The sequence below is a fragment of the Alexandromys fortis genome, unplaced genomic scaffold (genome assembly GCF_014885135.2).
Source record: "Alexandromys fortis isolate MF-2015 unplaced genomic scaffold, M_Fortis_MF-2015_v1.1 scaffold_112, whole genome shotgun sequence".
Classification (NCBI taxonomy): domain Eukaryota; kingdom Metazoa; phylum Chordata; class Mammalia; order Rodentia; family Cricetidae; genus Alexandromys; species Alexandromys fortis.
Window position 1 is genome coordinate 30,486 of NW_026068013.1, and position 20,490 is coordinate 50,975.

General features: G+C 45.1%; 1 protein-coding gene across 2 annotated transcripts; it reads left to right on the forward strand.

Moving 5' to 3' along the window:
* Positions 1-7,763: 7,763 nt before the first annotated feature.
* On the forward strand, positions 7,764-20,369 carry Mmp8 (matrix metallopeptidase 8). 2 transcript variants are annotated; one of them, XM_050162204.1, is made up of 10 exons: positions 7,764-7,921; positions 11,760-12,001; positions 12,966-13,114; positions 13,194-13,319; positions 14,886-15,047; positions 16,898-17,015; positions 17,466-17,599; positions 18,154-18,307; positions 19,147-19,250; positions 19,394-20,369. In XM_050162204.1, exons 2-10 carry the CDS (start codon positions 11,826-11,828, stop codon positions 19,501-19,503), a joined length of 1,233 nt encoding a protein of 410 aa, XP_050018161.1. In that variant the 5' UTR covers positions 7,764-7,921; positions 11,760-11,825; the 3' UTR covers positions 19,504-20,369. The 2 variants fall into 2 exon arrangements, with proteins under 2 accessions (XP_050018161.1, XP_050018160.1); XM_050162203.1 differs by lacking the exon at positions 7,764-7,921 and adding an exon at positions 9,812-9,978.
* The last annotated feature ends 121 nt before the right edge of the window (positions 20,370-20,490 follow it).

Here is a 20,490-nt window from a genome sequence, read left to right on the forward strand (position 1 = left end):
TCAATGAACTTCTCCAAGAAAAGCAGACATGTAAGTGGGAAAGCAAATCCAGAGCATAGTAAATGAAATGAGGACACGTCCGCTCCTAGGTGTGACTGAGGAGGAGGTTTTTGTATAGTTACAAGGAGAGCACAGCCAGAGGCATTTGGAAGAGTCCAGACTGAACATGGTCAGAGAGGATGTAAAAGCAAGAGAGGAAGAGAAGAGAGAGGACCAAGAGGATGCATGGGAACCGAAAAAGACCAAGAGCAGAGACCAAAGAGGCCAAGAGAAAGGGAGAACCGAGAGAGCATGTGGCCAACGTGTCTGAGGTTATGGAGGAATCAGAAGCTGGGGGAAGGAAGTGAAGCCCAGTCCCTGGGTTGGAAAGGGTTGGATGGGGGCGGGGTGATAGGTGCTAAGAGGAGCCACAGGAACCCAGTAGGGCTTCTCCTGGGTTTCTGTGGGACCTGATGCAGGAGGGAAGGAGAGGAACGGTGGCCCACGAGGAAACAGGAACAGCAGAGAATGTTTGGGTCTCCAAGCATCTCTGATGAAGGGCTACAGTCTTTACATTTCCAGTAAGTCACAGAATCATACTTGTGTGAAATAACAAAGATGAGAAATTAGTGAGAAAGGAAATGCAAAGATGTTAAGACTGTCACATGTTTGCTTTGCCTAGCATTTCCCGTACCCCAAGCTGGTCTTGAACTCACTGCGTAGCTGAGGATGACACTCAAGTTCTGATTTTCCTACCCTGCTCCTGAGCACAGGAGTTGGTGCCACTAAGCCTGGCTATCTCTCACTGGGAGAGAAGTTGGGATCTGTGCATGCTAGGCAAGAACCCCACAACTGAGCTGTGTTTCTAGCCCTGTTTTTAAATAATTATATTCATAGTGCACATCACCCTGCCAGACTACTCTAAGAACTTACTGTTTTAGGTTCTTGTTCTTTAGTTTTTTTATAAATTCCATTATAGGATAATAAGCAAACAATTTGTGGGCAACAGAGACCACATTTTGAATAATGTTGGTCTATAATCCATAAACAGAGATGGCTTTACAGACAGGAAAAGCACTGTAGCGCTCGCTCGCTCTTCTGCCAGAAACAACTTGTGCACGCATCCGCTACTTAGGCTGCTGAGAACCAGGTCTAGACGCCTGGGTGACTGGTACAGCAGACTCTACAGCACCCTTGTTACTAGAAAAGAAGAAATTCTGTTAGGGATTCCAGCAGCTGGAGCCAGGAGAGCTGGGAGTGCTTGGAACTGGGGTTGTTACTGCAAGTCTTCAACTCAGTCACGCAACCCCACATTCGCTGAGAGAGCCTCATCTTTGTCCTCCTGGCTTTGGGGAACCACCGGCCCAACTGCTCCCCAAATATTCACCACGCTCCACGGTAGCCATTGCCTGGATATTTAACATGAAGAATGGGTGTGGGTTGTCAGGTCACAGCTGGAGAGGAAGAATGCCCCAAGAAACTCTATGAGCCATGGCTGGAGCTATTAAATGACACGCTGTATTGGGGAAATTCCAAGGATATGTTTAGTAGAGTCTAGAAGGGAGAGGATTCTTATGGTATGCTTTTGAGAAAAAAAATGAAGCACTCAGCTTTTCAATTGATAGCTGAGAGTATGAAACTTTAATCTGCAAAACAATTGCAATGAAAGTCTCCACTTTACTGCTTAACGGTTTATTCAGTCACTACTCATTAGACCTCGGCACCAAATCTGCTTTGAAGCTACCCGGTTGTAAGTTAAAAATAAAGGCCGAGGTCTACTAGAGCCTGCCTGTAATCCTAGCACTCAGTTGAGGCGGGGGATTGAGAGTTCAAGGTCAGCCTGAAGTATAGAGCAAGTACCACACACAAAGCAGCAAACACTGGCTGGGGAAGTTGCTTGGGGACAGACTGCTTGCTGCCGGCCAGTGAGGACCTGAATGTCCATCTCAAGAATCCACAGAAAAGTGGACACAATAGTGTGGGTTCAGACCCAGTGCTGTGGCAAGTTGTGAGGCACACCAGCAAATCCCCGGTGCTTGGGGACCAGCAGGCCTGATGTACACAGTGGTGACAACAAGAGACCTTGTCCCAGAGAAGACAGAAATGGGGCCAACAAATGTCTCAAGTTGTCCTCTGACCTCCGTGTGAATGCCATGGCAAGTGCTGCCCCTTTCCTACCCCGTGCATGCATGTGCACGCACACGCGTGCGCACACACACACGCACACACACACACATGCACACACGCGCGCGCACACACACACGCACGCACGCACACACACACCCTCATCATACACTCACATACACAAAAAATTTAGAAACAAAAAAAGTTAAAATAAAGAATTCACCAGCCAGCAAATGCCCCAAAGCAGCTCTGCTATGAGCCCACTGGATCCCTGCACAGCTCACTAGGTAAACAGGACTGAGCTAAGGGGGCAGCGGAAGGAACAACCTAGTTTCCAAATGTTTAAGCCGGGGAAATTTTCTGGCTCTTACTACACAGCAAAATAATAACAACAAAATGCCCCTCCAAACCTCCCAGCCGAGAAGTGTTTGTGCGGTTGGTGGTTTCCAGCTGTCATACAGTCGTTCATATTCATGCAGTCAGAGTCAGATGGCAAGTGGGAATGTGCTTATCTCTGGCTTCTTCACTCATGTCTCGCCCCTTGCTGGAAAGGCTGCAGCTGCCTCCTTTTTACCGCTTGATTTGCTCATGGTGTGACTTCTGCCTCCTCTATGAATACAAAGCACTCTGAAGCAATCTGTATGAGGTTACCAGCCTCTTAGGAACTGCCTTGCTTGTACTTGTCCTTGTAGTCAAAGTATTTACAGATTCCACCCAAACTTAAGAAGAAAGAAGAAAGACATAGACCTAATCTCCCAAATGAGGGGAAAGAGAATTTGAGTGAATTCTAACTCATTTTTGCTTTAACTATTTGAGGATTCGTGCAAACTTGATTCCTGAGCAGTCAGTAGGAAGCTGATCTGTATGGAACATCCTCCCTCAGCCGCAGACAGGGCTTGAGTACCCAGAAGCTCATCTGCAGATGACAGAATTGCTAGAGCTTTCACAATAAGATTGATGGGGCGGTACAGAATTGTTACAAGCTCACCCGAAGCTCAGCTGTAGATGTTTGGGGTTGGGGGTGGGGAAGTGTTTGCCTTGGAACCATGACATTTTTAGACTCAATACTCAGCTCGTGGTAATGACTACAGTGTGGGAATTTCTGGTCATGTGGCTCCCTCCCTGAGTAAGGCTCCAAATTTACACAGGCAATAGTGTATTGTGTGCTTCATAATGTTGATTCAGATAAAGAATACTCCCATTTAAACTTATGCAACCATCAAGAAACTGTTACCTCAGGAAGTTTACTTAAAGAGGTTGGAACCCACTTCAAATGACCTCATGTGGTTTCTCAAATAATTTCCTTCTATATACTTTTTTAAGAAATGAAACAACGTAACATTCTGAATTTCATTTTTACCGTATAACACATGAGAGAGTTTTTGGTTGATTGTTTTTTGAAGGTATCTTCTGGTGGGAAAATATGTTTGTCCACTCTAAGATGAACCAGCCTTCAAGGACTGCCCTTCAGTACTTCATTGCCCCCCCCCCCATCATCTTGAAAGTTGTCATTGTGTTCTCTAGAAAAGAAAACCAAGCTTCTGTAGGTTGGTAGAGCTAACTCTTGTGTGAAACAGAAAATTGGAGTTCTCCGTTCTCTCTGTCTCCCTTGGAGCTGAGATCACTTTAGAACGCCGGTCTCTACTGATAGCCGTTAGCCTGCGGCTGTGCCGTTACCTAGCAATTGTGTCCACTTCGTTGAGCTTGTAAGCAGGGAAGCTGGGCTCAGATATCATTCTGAGAGTTATGTGGCCATTAGTATGGTGGATGCTGGAACTGGGGACAGAGAGATGAAAAGCAAGAAGGATATATCATTAACAGTCACATAGACAGCCAGAGAGAAGGGGGATAAATTGTGTGCTCCAGCTCGATTCTATTGCTGAAAGAATGCCATGACCAAAGACAGCTTAGGGGAGGGAAGGGTTTCTTGACTTGTATTCCCAGGTTGCAATCCATCACTGAGAAGCGTCAGGACATGGAGATATGCTGCTTTCTGGCTCTCTCTTGCTTGTTTAGACTCCCTTTCAGGTCATTCTAAGCTGTGTTGTGTTGATAGTTAATGCTAACAAAGACAGCCTAATTTCAAGTAAATAATGTCACCCAGAAAATAGACATGAAAGCAGAAAACCTATCAAACAAACTTATTGCATCGTTTAATTTGATCTCTTTTTAATCATTTCATCTGTTATGCAAGAAAAGATGTATTATTGTATATGCAAACAGAATAGAACAAAGTTAAGGTAAAATGATTCTAGCAGGTTAACCTAATCCCTAGTTATAGACGTTTCACTCAGAACTTCCACTCACCCTTTACCCGCATTCTCAACTATCATAATCTAATTAATCCCTCGCTCAGCAAGAGAATAGCTGATCATACCACATTAGAGCAAACAGCTGGACCTCAGACACTTGTCCCTTCATCCCTTCACTCTGCCAGCAGCTATAAGTTTTCTCAGAATGCCACGTGGGAAAATATTATAAATTCTTCCTAAAATACACGAAGATGCAAAGTATCAAGCTAGAACTTGGAGGACTGTGTTCCAGTACAGCGCTGGTTCTCAACCTTCCTAACACGCAACCCTTTAATTCACTTCCTCATATTGAGGTGACTCCAACCATAAAACTATTTTTATTGCTACTTCATAGCTGTAATTTTACTACTGTTATGAATTACAGTGTATTATTTTTAGAGATAGAGGTTTGCCGAAGGGGTTTGAAATCCCCTGCAGTGAAGTGCAGGATTAAAGGGGACAGAGAGCACCAGGGTGGGCAGAGAGGCCTATCCCACTGAAAACAGATTAGCATGCGATGAAGAAACAGAGCTACCAGGTGTGGTGGTTAGTGCTGGCTGTCACGTTGTGTGGTTAGCATCACTTCAGAAACAATGCTCTGTGGGGGCATTAGATTGGCTTATGTGAGGTTGGAAAACTTACCTTGATATAGATAACGATGGGACCAGCTGGGATCTTGGGCTGAATAAAAAAGAGGAAGTGAGCACAAGCGTTGATCCATAGCTCCCTCTTCCTGGCTGTGGAGGTAATGTGACCAGCCTCCTCCAGCTCCTGCTGCGTGTATTGCTGGAGCTGTCAGTCAAAACAACACTTCCTTCCCTCATGGTTTGATCCAGTATTTCATCACAACTCAGTAAGAAACAAACGTACAGCCGGAGGACAGCGCCAGTGTGGGCAGAGCACGGACAGAGGACAGCGCCAGAGAGAGTGGAGCATGGACAGAGGACAGCGCCGGAGCGAGTGGAGCACTGACGGAGGACAGCCCCAAGCAGGCGGAGCACGAGTGGAGGACAGCGCCAGAGCGGGCGGAGCACAGACAGAGGACAGCGCCAGAGAGAGTGGAGTAGCCGCAACATAACTGTCTGTGCTGCTGCCTCTTTTATCCCAATGCTGAGAAACTGGCCTCCTGGGTGTCACGTGGGCACCCTAAGTGAGAATTGGATCATATAAGTGAAGTACAAAAATAGCCTTCTAGATGAATTTGTGAGAAAAATATCAACAGTAAAAAGAGAGGACAGTGCGGGTTAAACTATAGCTGAAAGGTAGAGGACCCAGAAACGCAGTCCCTTGGGTCTGTCTAGGTTGGGCTGTGACAGTTTACGCCCGTGGGAACTCATTGGCACCAACAGTAGTAGGATTCTGGAATCCTAGACGCCAGCAGCCCAACCATCTCCAACCCCCTGTGGATTATGGGCATTGGCAGAAGCCACCGCCTATTTGTTAAAGAGAACCAGCAGAGGGTGGTGAGGAGCAGAGGATGAGAGTATCTCAGTGAGATCCAACATTGTGTATCAACTAAAAACACGAGGGGCAGGCAAGGACCAGAGTCGGACAGTAGTTAGTAAAAAACAATCTTTATTGAAGAAGTATTTCAACAGAAAAAAGAAGTAATGTAATTGTAGCCCTGGCTTGAACTTCACTGTGAACACCAAATGCTGGGATAGGAGAGTTACAACCAAGAAGCCCTGTGGCTGTCACTGTGTGGGAAACCAGGTTTCTGGCGAAATTTCATACTGTGCTTCTGAAGAAACTTGGTAGGATTTCTGCTGGAGGAGGTCGGGGTGACTAGGTAACGGGAATGGGGGTTTGCACGTGCCAGACCCTCCTACAGAGAGAGGTTAGAGTCCCCAGTTAGCAGCTTAATAGCCACAAGGACAGTGGCACATGAGGGTGAGGAGACTCACAGAATGGGAATGGAATCTTAGATGATTCATAAAATAGCCGGCGAGTGTTCCATGACAGAAGTTAACACATAGCAGCATCTTAGGGACTGAAGTTAGAGCGAATGCAAGGTGGGCAGGCTGCGACCCAAGCTTAGCTGAGCAAGCGTTGTTCTGAAGGTATCAAAGATGCACATTTTTTTAAAAAATAAATTAGACTAAGAGCAGAAGGGCAAAATTGGTTAAATGGTGTAGACCTGTTACGGTTCCCACCATGTAAGAGGTACCTCTCATTTCTCCATGCGTGTATGTAGTTTGTAAAGCAAACCCAAGATGTGTGTGCTTTTCCTCATGATTGTCCTATAAACCATGACAAGCCATGTTTTCCACTGAGAAATAGGAAATATTATCAGCTATGTATGTCTGCTCATCACTGTGCTAAATGACAGCTCCAAAAGCAAGCAAACAACCTCGAGCAGTCTCTCTCTAAATGTCTGTGTATACTGAAGCCAGTACTGAAAGAAAAACACAATGTGTCTCTATGCTTTCTACCAGAAGTACAGAAATAGTCTTCTAATTCTATATTAAATTAGGGCCTCTGGAAGACATTCATTGTTTCCAAGGCTGGCAAAAAACAAGGCGAGAGAGAGAGAGAGAGAGAGAGAGAGAGAGAGAGAGAGAGAGAGAGAGAGAGAGAGAGAGATCACATTGCCTGGCTCATTTCTGCCCATGAAAGTTTATGGAAACTAGAATTTCTTTTTCCCAAGATAGGTCATAGAAACTCCACTCTTCTTCTACCTTTCATCTTGGAGCTTGCTGTACAGAAATTCTCTGTAAAGACTTTCTATTCCTGAGAAGTCCTGCACCCTAATCCAAAGGCATGTGCTACACATTGTGGTTGTAACTTCTCATCAGGACTGGCAGCCCACAAATAACAGCATGGAGCCTTCTTATTAATTAGTTAGGCTGTTTCCTACCAGCTCTTATAACTTAATTAACCTATATTTTTTAAATCTACATTTTGCCACATGGCTTTTCTTTTAACCTCTCCATCATTCTTTATGTCCAAATTGGTCCACGTCTCTCTGGTGTCTCCCTGCTTCTCTTCTTCCCAGAGTTCTCTCTTTCTCTGAGAATCCCACCTATTCTATCCTGTCTAGCTACTAGCCATTCAGTTCTTTATTAAACCAATCACAGTGGCACATCTTCTCACAGTGTGAACACATATTCTGCAATAACACATTGGGGACAAGAGGAGTCTAGAGAGACAAGGTTTGCTGAGTTTCCTCACACAATCTGTTAGCGTTTCTGTCTATGCATCTAAGTATTAAACAGAAGATGGCCAGGCAGTGGTGGTGCACGCCTTTAATTCCTGCACTTGGGAGGCAGAGGCAGGCGGATCATTGTGAGTTTGAGGGAGGGAGGGAAGAAGGGAGGAAGGGGAAGAAGGAGGAGGAGGAGGAGCCATGAGCCTGAGCGAGCCATGTGCCTTCTCCTCCTCCTCTGTCCGTGCGTCCCTTTGTCTACATCTTCATGACAAGTCGATAAAGAAGAGAAAGGGAGAGAGAAGATCACACAAACAGAAAGAGAAAGAGGAGTTGTAAGAGAAGAGGACACAAGAGAAAGAAGGGGGATGAAGGGGAAAAGGTAAGGGTAATGATATTCCCTGTGGCCAGTAGGGGTCACCAACAGCCAGAACATAAAATACTTGCAAGGACACAGGACAGCCTGTCCTCTGAACAGAAATAGGGGAAGAGAGGATGGAGGAGGAGCAAACAGGAGATGTGGGGGACTGGAAGGGGAGGAAGGAGGGGAAACAGAGGTCAGGTTGCAAAAATCAAATAAAATATATGTTAAGAAAGAAAAAGAAATAAAGGTGTTCCCCTGGGTGCCCTGTGGAGATACTCAGGTAATAAACCTTTACCTGAGTCCCAGCTCTGGAACTGTGTCATATAGACGAACAAGGAAACAATGGCGTCCATTTGGAATGGAACAGAAGGCAGTAGACAAACACAAGGCCAGATGCTTTCTGTGAGCTCAGACTTCCAAATGGAGCCTCTGGTTCTCCTTTGCTATGTTCAACACAGACTGAAAATGTTACTAAGCACTTATGATCTAAACATCTCTGTAAACCATTTTAAATTCTCTTAAAGTTCAGTTTAGAGGATGAGAAGATGACACAGTCTGTGAAGTACTTCCTGTCTGCAAAGATGAAGACATGTGTTAGACCCCTAGGACCCATGTGTAGACAGCCAGGTGTGCAGAGAGGGCAGGGCAGATGGTGTCCTGTGAAGACACACTGTTTGGAAGTCACCACTGACCCTCCTATCACTCTGGGAATATGTAAAACATCTATCTCATTCTCTCCCCTGTCTCATCCATGAATCTAGGCCAGTTTTCTACTTGCTGTGAGCCCACAGGTACTGGTGCTCCAGCCTGGGATTCAGATGGGGGTTTGATGAACTGGAGTCTGGTATAGGATGGGAACTAGAGCAATGCCTCTCACTGTACCCTTGGAACTGAGTCCTCCACAAACTGAGCTGGTGCCTCCTCTATGTCTGCCAACCTTTGCTTCTACTACAATAATAGCATGTTGCACTGAAGGCTGTGTGAGAATAGACAGGGAATTTAGGGGCCGTGAACATGTCTGGAACACTGCAAATATTCCACAAATATTAGTTTGTACAATAGTATTCCAATCCTTGTCCTTTCTCTGGAAACCCCAGACAGTGAGGGGTTTTGCACCTCTCTGGCAAAGCCGTGTTCTACAGAAGCAGCTCTTTATGTAGGTACATGCATGTGTGCATTTCCGTGTGAAAGCTAATGCTTTTTGTGTGTGTGTCCATGCACATGTGTATGGAGGTCAGAAGACTACTTTGAGCACCATTCTGTCATGTGAGTTTTGTTTGTTTTGTGACAGGGTTTCTCATTAGCCTGGGACTTACCAAGTAGACTAGGCCAGCTGGCCAACAAGCCACAAAAATTCCACTCCCTCCCCCCATACACACACATGGCCAAGTACTGGGATCACACTTACACACTGCTACACTCAACGTTGCTGCCTGTGTGCTGAGCAAAATTAAGGTCCTCAAGCTTGCATGACAAACACTGTACTGAGCCATTTCCATGAGCTGCTTGTGGTCTTTGTGACAGGCCACTCTTGCACTTACACAAGTGACAGTGGCGGATTAGAAACAGGGCTCACAGGTGCAGTTTGATCTGAAGATGATCTATGAATATTCTTAAAAGGTTTCCCCAATGAAACTAGTATGGCATCATCACACACGGCAGGAAAACAGAAGCCTGGCAACTCCACACCAGCCGCTGCCTCCTCTTCCTACTGGCGGCGGGCAGCCCTGTTTTCTTCTGCTGAAGGACCACCCTGCTCTTATGCTCCAATCACATTCTAGCATTGAAGAGCGTTCTCGTCTGGTTGACTGTGTTGCTTCACTCTGCGGAGGCAGCAGTTGCTCAAGATGTGGCTTTATAAGGGACCAGACCAGAGCAGTGATTGGCAGGGGTGGCTGCAAACTTCAGGGCACCTGCCAGACGGGCAGAGGAAAGCAGACAAGGTGGTCTCGAAAGAAAGGGCCATGCTTGGCTTGAAGACACTTCCGTTTCTGTTCTTACTCCACACGCAGCTTGCCAAGGCCCTTCCAATACCACCTGAAGTCCTGGAAGAGAAAAATGCAAAAATTGTTGAGGTAAATGAACTCTCATTTATGGGTGATTTGCTGAAAGCTCCAGAATTCAGACGGTGGCTTTCCCTTCTGGGTCTAAATGACTAGAAGGAAATGTTTTGGATGACTTTGCTCAGCATCACCTTTTGGGACTCAGAAGGCCAGGCCTGGAAAATCTAGACATGAAAGCAAGCAAGTCCATTACTGAGGGGCTGGCTACAGAGAATATTTGTATTTATAAAATGAACTGAAATTCTTCCCTAATGTGTAACCCTGTAACCCAGTTGTCCTGTGCTCTCTGTGTCAGTGCCAGACTGGTAGATGCTTGCTAGAGTCCCCACATGAAAAACAATGGGGAACATCCAATTTTGATCTGCCTACCGTTCCTGTATGGAAAGCAGTCAAAAATACTAGCATGTGTAGAAGATAGGACATAGATGGGGTGGGGTATAAGGAACTGAAGAAGCACACAGGATAGTGCGGCCAGTCACTTCTTCTGTTTGTTTGACTGCTTCTGTCTTTGTACACAGGAACATGAGCATGACTTCTGATGTATAATCTTCCTGGTATTTAAGTTTCTGGAAAGCATCTTTCCTGCTCTTTCTCTTCTGGGCAATTTTTGTGACTGGCACAGTAACCCCTAAATTCATGTTCAGAGTGGGCTAAGTTTTTTCTGTAGAAGTTGCCCTCTAAGCTTGGCATGATAACCCATAATGAAAAACTTAATTTTTTTCCCTGTCAGAGACAAAAGACAGTGCTTGGATTACCTCAAATCCATGAGCGCTGCCTTCTGTTGCCTCCACAGTACAAGGTGGTCACATGTACACGAGGCGCATAGCATGTGGGCTACATGCAACAGCTGAACAACCTTCCCATTGATGGCATGTCACATCCTCACAAACATCACCTCCGAGTGAGAGTTAGCCCCTTCCAGCCCAAAATCTTGGTAAATGAAATGCTGCTGAATGATAAGCTAGGACCTGACATGTCGTTTGCTTCTTACTTCTTGGTTCCTCTATTTCTCTGTGAGGATAATTAAACCCTCTTTCCATCAGTGAAATGGGGGTTTTATATAGAAGAATCCTCATTGTTTCAACTAACACCTCAACAGAGGTAAAAACAAAAAAGCCAGTACTAATTTTTTATTTAACAATAAGACAAGCTTTTTGTGTGTGATTCAGATTTATTCCTCCTCTGTTGTAAGCCTTTAATTTTTATGCTAAAAAGTAGGTAGAGCCTCACCAGGTGGTGGTGGCGGCACATGCCTTTAATCCCAGCACTAAGGAGGCAGAGGCAGGCAGATCTCTGTGATTTCAAAGCCAGCCTGGTCTACAGAGTGAGTTCCAGGACAGCTAGAGATACAAAATGATACCCTGTCTCAAAACAAAAGAAAACAAATAAACAATAAAAAGTAGTTAGATTAATGAATGGAGGAGATATTCTACAGGCATTGTTCTTTCAAAGTCAGTCTACAAATTTCTTTATTTTAATTAAATGTATTTATTTTTAAGTGGAGTGTATTGCATGTCACAACACATATGTGGCAGTCAAAGCCCAGCTTGTAAGAACCAGCTCTCCCCTTTTGCCACGTGGGAATTGAGGATGGAGCTTGGCTTGCCAGCCTTGGCAATTGGCACTTTTACCCACTGAGCCATCCATCATGCTGGCCTGATTTACAATTTCTGCTATTGCCCTTTTTTCTGTCAGGTCCTGTTTTGCACTATATGGTGATTTAGAAAGAATTGCAAAATGTTCAGAGCACTAGAGGGAATTTCACAGCAAAGACTTGTGTTTATTTTGATCAGAATTACCTACAAAAATTCTACCACTTACCAAGCAACCAATATCGGTCTGCATGGAGTAACAGTGCAATGGTTGCGGAGAAGCTTAAGGAAATGCAGCGCTTCTTTGGCTTGAACGAGACGGGGGAGGCAGATGCAGCTACTCTGGAGATGATGGGCAAGCCTCGCTGTGGAGTGCCTGACTCTGGGGATTTCATGCTAACCCCAGGAAGCCCTAAGTGGGCACACACTAACCTGACCTACAGGTAACATTCCTAGAGTCCAAGGACTCATCCACCCAGCTAGTGATGGGAGTCTATGAAGCCTCAGACATTGCTGCATAACTTGGGAGCCACTGGAGATGAATGGACAAACACCCTGCTCTTGCAGAGTATGAATGAGTGTGGATAGTGAATGAGGAGAATATGAACCGGGGAGTGAGCATGAGGATGCGAAAGCAAGGACCCTGGGTGTTGTTGGAGACCACTTGTTTGTTCTCGGCTGCTCATCCCCAAAATAACCACACAGAAACTGTATTAATTAAATCACTGCTTGGCCCATTAGCTCTAGCTTTTTATTGGCTAGCTCTTACATCTTAATTTAACCCATTTCTACTAATCTGTGTATCCCCACATGGCTGTGGCTTACCGGTATCTGTCTCTGGCGGGGCTACATGGCTTCTCCTCACTCTGCCTTCTTTCTCGCAGCATTTGGTATAGTTTTCCCTACCTAGTTCTACTCTGCCCTATCAACAGGCCAAGGCAGATTCTTTATTCATTAACCGATAACAGCAACACATAGACAGAAGGACCTCCCACACCACCTGGGTCTCTCATTGTAAAGCTTACCATGTTGTCTTTCTTCAGGGCCTGAAAAGACTATGGTAGCATAGCATCTCTCTTGCCACTCACTTTTAAGTCCAAAAGAAGCTTATTGATTGCTGGAGAGACTTGGGCTCTTTTATGTATGTCTTGGGAACAGCAATAAGAATAGTATTTGTGGAACAATATTTGTCAAGCTAACAGCTAAGTGCTTCCTGTGCATTTAAACCCCTCAGCTGCCTAGGTGAGGGATCTTGATGATCATATTTGTCTTATGAATGGGGACACTGATGTTGTGTCCAGTTGGGTGCACTTTGACAAAGCGACTCACTCCAGAATGGATGACAGCTGTGTGTTTGGAAGGTGTTGCTCATAACAACAAAGCATGCTTGCTCTTTCTTACTTTCAGGATTAAAAACCAAACCCCACAGTTGTCAGAGTCAGCAGTGAAAACAGCAATCGAGAGAGCCTTTCAGTTGTGGAGTGTGGCATCTCCCCTGACCTTCACAGAGATCTCAAAGGGAGAAGCAGACATCAACATTGCTTTTGTCGCAAGAGGTAGGCAGAAAGGAATCTGCTTTCCCTAGCTAACCTGAGACTACAGGCAAAGGCTTAAGCACAAGCCGTCTCATTTCAGAGCATGGTGACAATTCTCCATTTGATGGACCCAATGGGATCCTCGCCCATGCCTTTCAGCCAGGTCAGGATATTGGAGGAGATGCTCATTTTGACTCAGAAGAAACATGGACTCAGGACTCCAGAAGTAAGTGGTCCTGGCAAGGTTCACATGCAACCTCTGAGCAAACACCTTTCCCTGAAAATCAAGGTGTGTGTTCACAAATACACATCTGTTCACATTACTATAACATTTCAAACACACAAATAAATCATTTACATTCTTTTTACATAAAGATAAATCAACTTTGAGTTTTAAAAAGAAGTAAGCTGGGCTGTGTGACAGTGCACACCTTTAATCCCAGCACGCAGGAGACAAAGGCAGGTAGATCTATAGCCTACAGAACAAGTTCTAGGACAGCCAGAGCTACACAGAAAAAAAACAAACAAAAAATCAAAAGCTAATTATTGACCTTATTTCCCACACAGTGCCTAAGTCCATATGTGTTACTGTTGTAAGATAAATGGACCTAACAAGCTGATGAATGAGAGAACCTTAACTCCCCACTGTTGAAGGGCCTGGAGAGAGGAGGGCCACGGTTCTTCCTCATGCATCTTCACGTGGTCGAAGGATAAGCAAATGAAGCTGAAGTCATTAGCCCTTCTTCCGGGAGCACCAGCCCAGACTGATCCCATCAGGATCACTTCTTAAGACATGATTTCTGAAAGAAGCATTCAAACATCAGTGGGCAGGGAGCCTAATATTGCAAACCACCGCCGAGGCCTGTCCGGGCCCTGGCTGTACACGCAGTGTTGCACTAAGGGGGGCCACACTCACCTACTTACACATCTTCGGGAGCCTTCACTCTGATGGCCAAGCTGAGTAGTTGAGACAGAGGCTACTTAGCTCCCAAGGCATGAAAAGTTTGTTGACCACTGACCACTTTAGTTTCTCTCTCCCTCCTTCCCTCTCTCTCCCCCTCCTTCCCTCTCTCTCTTCCCATCTCTCTTCCCTCCCTCCCTCCCTCCTTCCCTCCCTCCCTCCCTCTCCCTCCCTCTCCCTCTTCTTCTCTAATATTCTGAGTTTAATATTTGAAAAAGCCTAGTCTTTACATCTTTGGCAATGTTGAAATACAGGGTTCATTTGAAAAGTTAGCCTGTTCAAAGAGCAGCCCCAGTCTTGCTTCTAGTAGCTTCTCTTTCATGCCCTGACCTCCTTCAACAGTGTGTGTCTGCGCAACAGGATATTCCTTCCAGGAGCCTCCTTAGAAGAAGGGCGGGGCTGTGCTGCATCCAGATCCTGTGGTCAAGTCGGCCTTGCCTCCCAGCCACTGCCCTGAGAGGCAGGCTCTTTTTCCTGTCTCTCTGGAAGCTCGACTCAATGAGCCTGGGGGCAGAGGACGCTGAGCACAAGAGAAACAGAATTCTTACCATCCTGAGACTGACAGCCCTGCCACGATTCCACCAACCTTCCACATCCATGAAATGTGGGAGCTGGAAGAAAGGCAGATTGTGTCAGCGCAGAGATTTAATAAAAATTCATGGAGCCTACCCTGCTGTGTCCTAATTGCCATTCTTTAGTTGCCTTGAAGAGAGGAAAAAGATGAACACATGAAAGTTTCCTTCCTGGGCAGCTCTGGTGGCGAGGTCATATATCTTTGAGATTATACTTTCACGACCCGTGGAGCATTAACCGTATTTTCTTGCATTTCAGATTACAACCTTTTTCTCGTGGCTGCTCATGAATTTGGCCATTCCCTAGGACTCTCTCACTCCACTGATCCTGGTGCCTTGATGTACCCAAACTATGCCTACAGTGAACCCAGCACCTACTCTCTGCCTCAGGATGATATCAATGGCATTCAGACTCTCTACGGTAAGGTCAGGTGGACAACATGACAGGACACAGAAGGATTTGGGAATTGTTCTTAACAGGTCTAACTTCCAAGCATTTTGCCTTTGGAATCTCAGGATTCTATGCACAAGGGAAACTCAAACTGATCTCTGAAAGTCACCAGTAACGGTGTTGGCAAGGGTCCTGTGGGGCTGAACCTCTGATATGACTTCCATGCAGCTTGGATTTTTGTTATTAGATGTCTATTACTGCCTTGAAGGAAAGCTTGGAGGACAGGTGTGTTGGCCCATGTCAGTCATATTAGCACTCAGGAATCTGAGGCCAGCTTAAACTACTTTGACTCAAGGAAAGACTGGGGAAGAAGAAGGGAGGGAGAGAGGGAAGGAAAGAGTGAGGAGAGGGGATGAAGGGATGGAGGGAGGCCTTGGGGAGATATAGAAGTGCTTTCCCATCATTATCTCTAGATGGTAGGAATGTTTTCTTTCTCGGCTTTTATGCTTTCCAATTTTATATATTCTGAAAAGACATGATTACCCCTTTTCATACAGCATCTCTCCTCCAGAACCATCTGTTAACAAAATCCTCACATAGACCCCTAAGTGGACATGTATAAGGCCTGTCAAGAATGTCCAGTAAAGGGTGATTTGTGGTAGAGGAAGGTGGAGGACCAGAGAAAGATCCATCCCCTCCCTCTCTCCCTCCTGCTCCCTGACAGTACGGAAGGCAGTGGCATGGTGAGGCGGGCTCTCGCCTCTTGGGATGGAGTTTCCCTATAAATCAAGAGTGTGGGCATCATGTCAAGGAGTTTTCTCATCGTGGCCGAATTTCTAAGGATAAGGAACTTCACTCAAATCCCAACTCCCCTGACACATGGCAGCAGTTACTTCCTTTGCAATGCTGTCGGCTCTCTTGGCATTCTAATATTCCTTAGTGATGTGCACAACACTTAGTTCTACAGTGAGAAGACTCAGTAAGATGGAAATTATTGTCTATTTATTTGTTATTTTAAGACATTGTCTCACTACAGAGTGATTAGTCTCAGATTAGTCTCCAGATTAGTCTCAAACCTACAATCCTCCTGCCTCAGTATCCACAATGCTAGGATTACAAAGCCTGTGCTACTGTTTTAGGGTTTCTGTTGTTGTGAAGAGACACCATGACCATGGCAACTCTTATAAGGGAAGAATATTTAATTGTGGTGGCTCAGTCACAGTTCAAAGGGTTAGTCCGTTATCGTCAGGGCACAGCATGGTAGCACGCAGGCAGACATGGTGCTGGAGAAGCAGTCCAGTGTCCTATATCTTGACTTGCAGGCATCAGGAAGTGGTCTGTCTCACTTGGCACAGCTTGAGCATATGAGACCTCAGAGCCTTCCTGGAGTGACGCACTTCCTCCAACAAGACAGCACCTACTTCAACAAGGCCACACCTCCTAACAGCACCACTCCCTTTGGAGGCTATTTTTATTCAAACCACCACAGCTACCATGTCCAGTCAAGATGTAAATTTTTATACCAAAAAATGAGTTATATTTATGCTATAGGGTAAAACACTAATATGAGATCTATCCTTGTGTTTGAGTTTTGGTGAGGAACAAGGAAGTGGATTCTCAATGTCAAAAAAGACAGAAAGAGGAAACGGGAGGAGAAGGGTGGTTCAGAATCTGTAAGGAAGCATAGAAATCCAATGACTTTTCAGCTTAAGTAGAAGCCAGGTTACTCTTGAGAACAGACCAAGTCTTTGAAAGGGTCACATGTACAGTCTGCTGTGTCTTGTAGAATCAGCTAGTGGCTTTTTTCCTCTACCGTCCTAAGTATTTGAAACACCAAAAGTAGCACGGTTTCACATGTATTAAATGTCTTTCTTTCCCAGGACTTTCCAACAGCCCTATCCAACCTACTGGGTCCAGCACCCCCACTGCCTGTGACCCCCGCCTGAGATTTGATGCTGTCACCACCCTCCGTGGGGAGATTTACTTCTTCAAAGACAAGTACAAATTGAGCTGTTCTTTGCACACGTCCCTTTCTCAGACTTTAAAACTGAGTTCTAGTGAAACATGCCACTCAGCTTTCCTCTGACCCAATACACAGGCATCTCCTTAAAATTCTTAGTGTCTTCTGGGCATCACAAAGCATCCAGAGGGTGAAGGCGCTAAGCCATCCAGCATCCACAAGCGTTTCTGCTGTGGTTAGGCTCTTTCAGTATTGGACCTTTTAAACACTGAGAGGCCCTAACCATGTTAGGCTTGTCATGGTAGGAAGAGAAAAATCTGTCAAGGGCCGACCAGATGAATATCACCTCCATCATGACGGAGCCATATGTTATACATTCACACACCACGAAAACCATGTGAGGGTCACTGTAATCAGGTATCAGAAAGCAACGCTCTCTCCCTCCTCCCTCCCCCTTCTTGCCCCCACCCCACCTTATGTTACTTTAGGTACTTCTGGAGGCGGCATCCTCGGCTGCGAGAAATCGACCTCAATTTCATCTCTCTGTTCTGGCCGTTCCTGCCCAGTGGCATTCAGGCTGCTTATGAAGAGTTTGACAGAGACCTGGTTTTTCTATTTAAAGGTAATATCTGACTGTCTCCTCCTCCTTTTGATCTTCATAACTGCTAGGGCAAGACTTCTCTTTGCCCCACCACAGTGTTTTCAGACAGGATAAGCCAGGAAGAGTGTCCTTCTAGCCAGACCCTTGCAGAAGTCCAGGCATAGCCCCACCATGGTCACAAATGACTGAGAGAATTTGCACAGGCTAGACCCCCATTAAGTCTTAGTAATGTCCTCAACAAACACTACTCATGAGACCATCTTCAGTATTTCCCTGCCTTCATCCTAGGTACAAATTTTTAAGATGAATAAAGGCAGTGGTTTAGTTTCTATACATAAGTCATACCAGGCAAGACTTCTGGTTTGGGGGCCTTGAAGGACAGATTGAAATGTTTGGTGTTTACAGTTTCAGTGAGGAGCCATTAGGGCTGTGCACACACTCCAGAGCTCCTCTCCAACACTCTTGGTATCCACAGGCTCTCTGTCCCATTTTCATTGCTGTGGGGATCTCTACATGGTATTTGTATTATACTGTGGAAAGAGTTTTGTTAACTATATCTCCTGACCTTTTGGCAGGCAGACAGTACTGGGCCATAAGTGGCTATGACATCCAGCAAGGTTACCCCAGGGATATATCCAACTATGGATTTCCAAGCAGTATCCGAGCCATTGATGCAGCTGTTTCCTATGAAGGGAAGACATACTTCTTCATAAACAACCAATGCTGGAGGTGAGATGAACGAGTTTTTTCACTAAAGTTGAAATCTGTGTTTCTCTGCCCTGCGTACAAACCACCAGCATGGACATCTGGAGATATTTTAATCTACAAGGTCTTTGACACACTTAGTGAAGATATGGTCTTAACACAAGATGATGTTACCACAGGTTTTGAATGTTTCTTTTTCATCACATTAAGATGCCTACACAGATGTTTTGAGGGTTCTGTGACATGAAAACTTCACAATCTTGTAATGTTCTATGGTGGGATTTAGAGAAAGGAGAGGCTTGATTCTTCTTGTGCGTTGAGTTCTGATGTTCTCACATGAACGTTTTCCCATTATTGGCAGAATATGGTGCACAAGAGGGAGCTATTTAAACAAGTAAACAGAAGAGGGATGCTTCGTAGGTGGGAAGAGGACAGGCTAAAGGGAGGGCAGTGGAGATATGAATACGAATGAACAGTGAGTGGTGTGTATATGTGAAAGGGTCATTATCAGGCCCATTATTTTGCATGCTTAGAAAATATTACTAAAATAATGCACTTATTTACATTATATACACATGTGTACACACATTATTATGCTTAATATACTTAGTAGGTAAAATATTTAAAAAATATAGACTCTAGTTTTGAGAAATAACCCCCAATCAGCAATCAGAATGCTGTTCTGGAGTCAGTGGCTCCCATGTGTTTTATAACCAAATACCCTTAGGTAGAGAAGTCAGGCACTCTTAGTCTCAGTGAGTGGGACACAGTGAAGACTCGGTGTGAGAATATGTAAGTGAGTGCATTGCAGCATACACAGATTGAAAGAAAGCTGCAATCCCGTGATGCTTTGTTTTCATCAGGTATGACAACAGAAGAGGAGCCATGGACCCAGGTTATCCCAGAAGCACAGCAAGTGTTTTCCCAGGAGTAAACTGTAGAGTTGATGCAGTTTTCCTGCAGAATTGTAAGTAGGAAAAAAGTTACCAACATTGTTCGAGTTTGTAAAGTAGCACGGCTGTACTTGTGTGTTCTTTGGTCTATTTGCGGGACGCTCACTCAGATGTCTGAGATCTCTTAGCTTACTTGGTATTTGTCTCTTTCTTGCAGCCTTCTTCCTCTTCTTCAGTGGACCAAAATATTTTGCATTTAATCTTGTCACTCACAGAGTCACTAGACATGCAAGAAGCAATTTATGGCTTAACTGTCCCCAGCGTTGAAGCAAAATCAGATGTCCTTGCTGCTAATCTGTAAATACAAAAGGGAGCCCAGCCTGCATGTTCATCCCGTGTATCCTGCTCATATTCTCCTCAACCATGGCTAACGCTGCAGCCATCCTGGAAGAACAGGTGTTTGCAATCTTCCGTTCTCAGCAGAAGCTTCTGCACATCCCGTGCACACCCTTCAGCACAGCCTGTGCCTAGCTAGTGAAAACACAACCAAGAGACAGCAAGCCACCCGTCAGTTTAATCCCGGCTTTTCCTCCCGAGCCTCGTGTTTTACTGCTTTCTTACCTGACTCCCAGTATTCCTCAATCTCTTCAAACATAGAATCTAGTGATGAATTTTGATTATACATAGGATTATAAACAACATAGAGATCATTCCTTTTCTTTATAGAAAATGAGTTATTATTTCCTTCCTTGTGAGATCATATCTTGCAGATAGAATCATGCCCTTCTTTTTGCCAAGAAAAAAAAAAAAAGAAATCTTCACCCCAGCTGTTTATCTGAAACTGGAGTCTTTGCAGATAGAATTAATGGTACGTAAGAGACAAGCCGGCTTTATCGAGGATTAGGATGAGCCCTAAGTCCGTAAGTGTCCTCATAGAAAATGGAGGGGTGCACATATAACTCAGAGATAAAGCATTTGCCTACCATGTTTGATTCTGAGGGATTTGGGGGAGAATAACCCGAGGTAGAGGCACTCATCGGAAGAGACCGAGCAAAGAGATGCATCCGAAGGCTGTTTGCCAGCACCACCCCAGTCAGTGGCAGGCAGGAGGGACCAAGAAGGGACCATTTTCTTCAGCAAGCAGATCCTGGTACTGAGGCATTTGCCAATTTGGGGTTTCTGGATTTTGTGAAAAAAATAAATAAATTTGTTTTTCTGCTCTACAGAATATGTGTTCCTTTGTTAGATAGCGAAGCCCTAGGAAGCCAGCATAATGCATCAGCACTTAAAACCACTGGGCATGTTGCTGAGTAG

What these genes read in the sequence shown, in the direction of transcription:
- Mmp8 (XM_050162203.1), top strand. Translation starts at nt 9,868, where the DNA reads ATGCTTGGCTTGAAGACACTTCCGTTTCTGTTCTTACTCCACACGCAG. An exon ending in AAAATGCAAAAATTGTTGAG is followed by an intron (nt 9,979 to 11,759) that starts GTAAATGAACTC and finishes TATTTTGATCAG; the next exon opens with AATTACCTACAAAAATTCTA. An exon ending in TGCAGTTTTCCTGCAGAATT is followed by an intron (nt 19,251 to 19,393) that starts GTAAGTAGGAAA and finishes TCTTTCTTGCAG; the next exon opens with CCTTCTTCCTCTTCTTCAGT.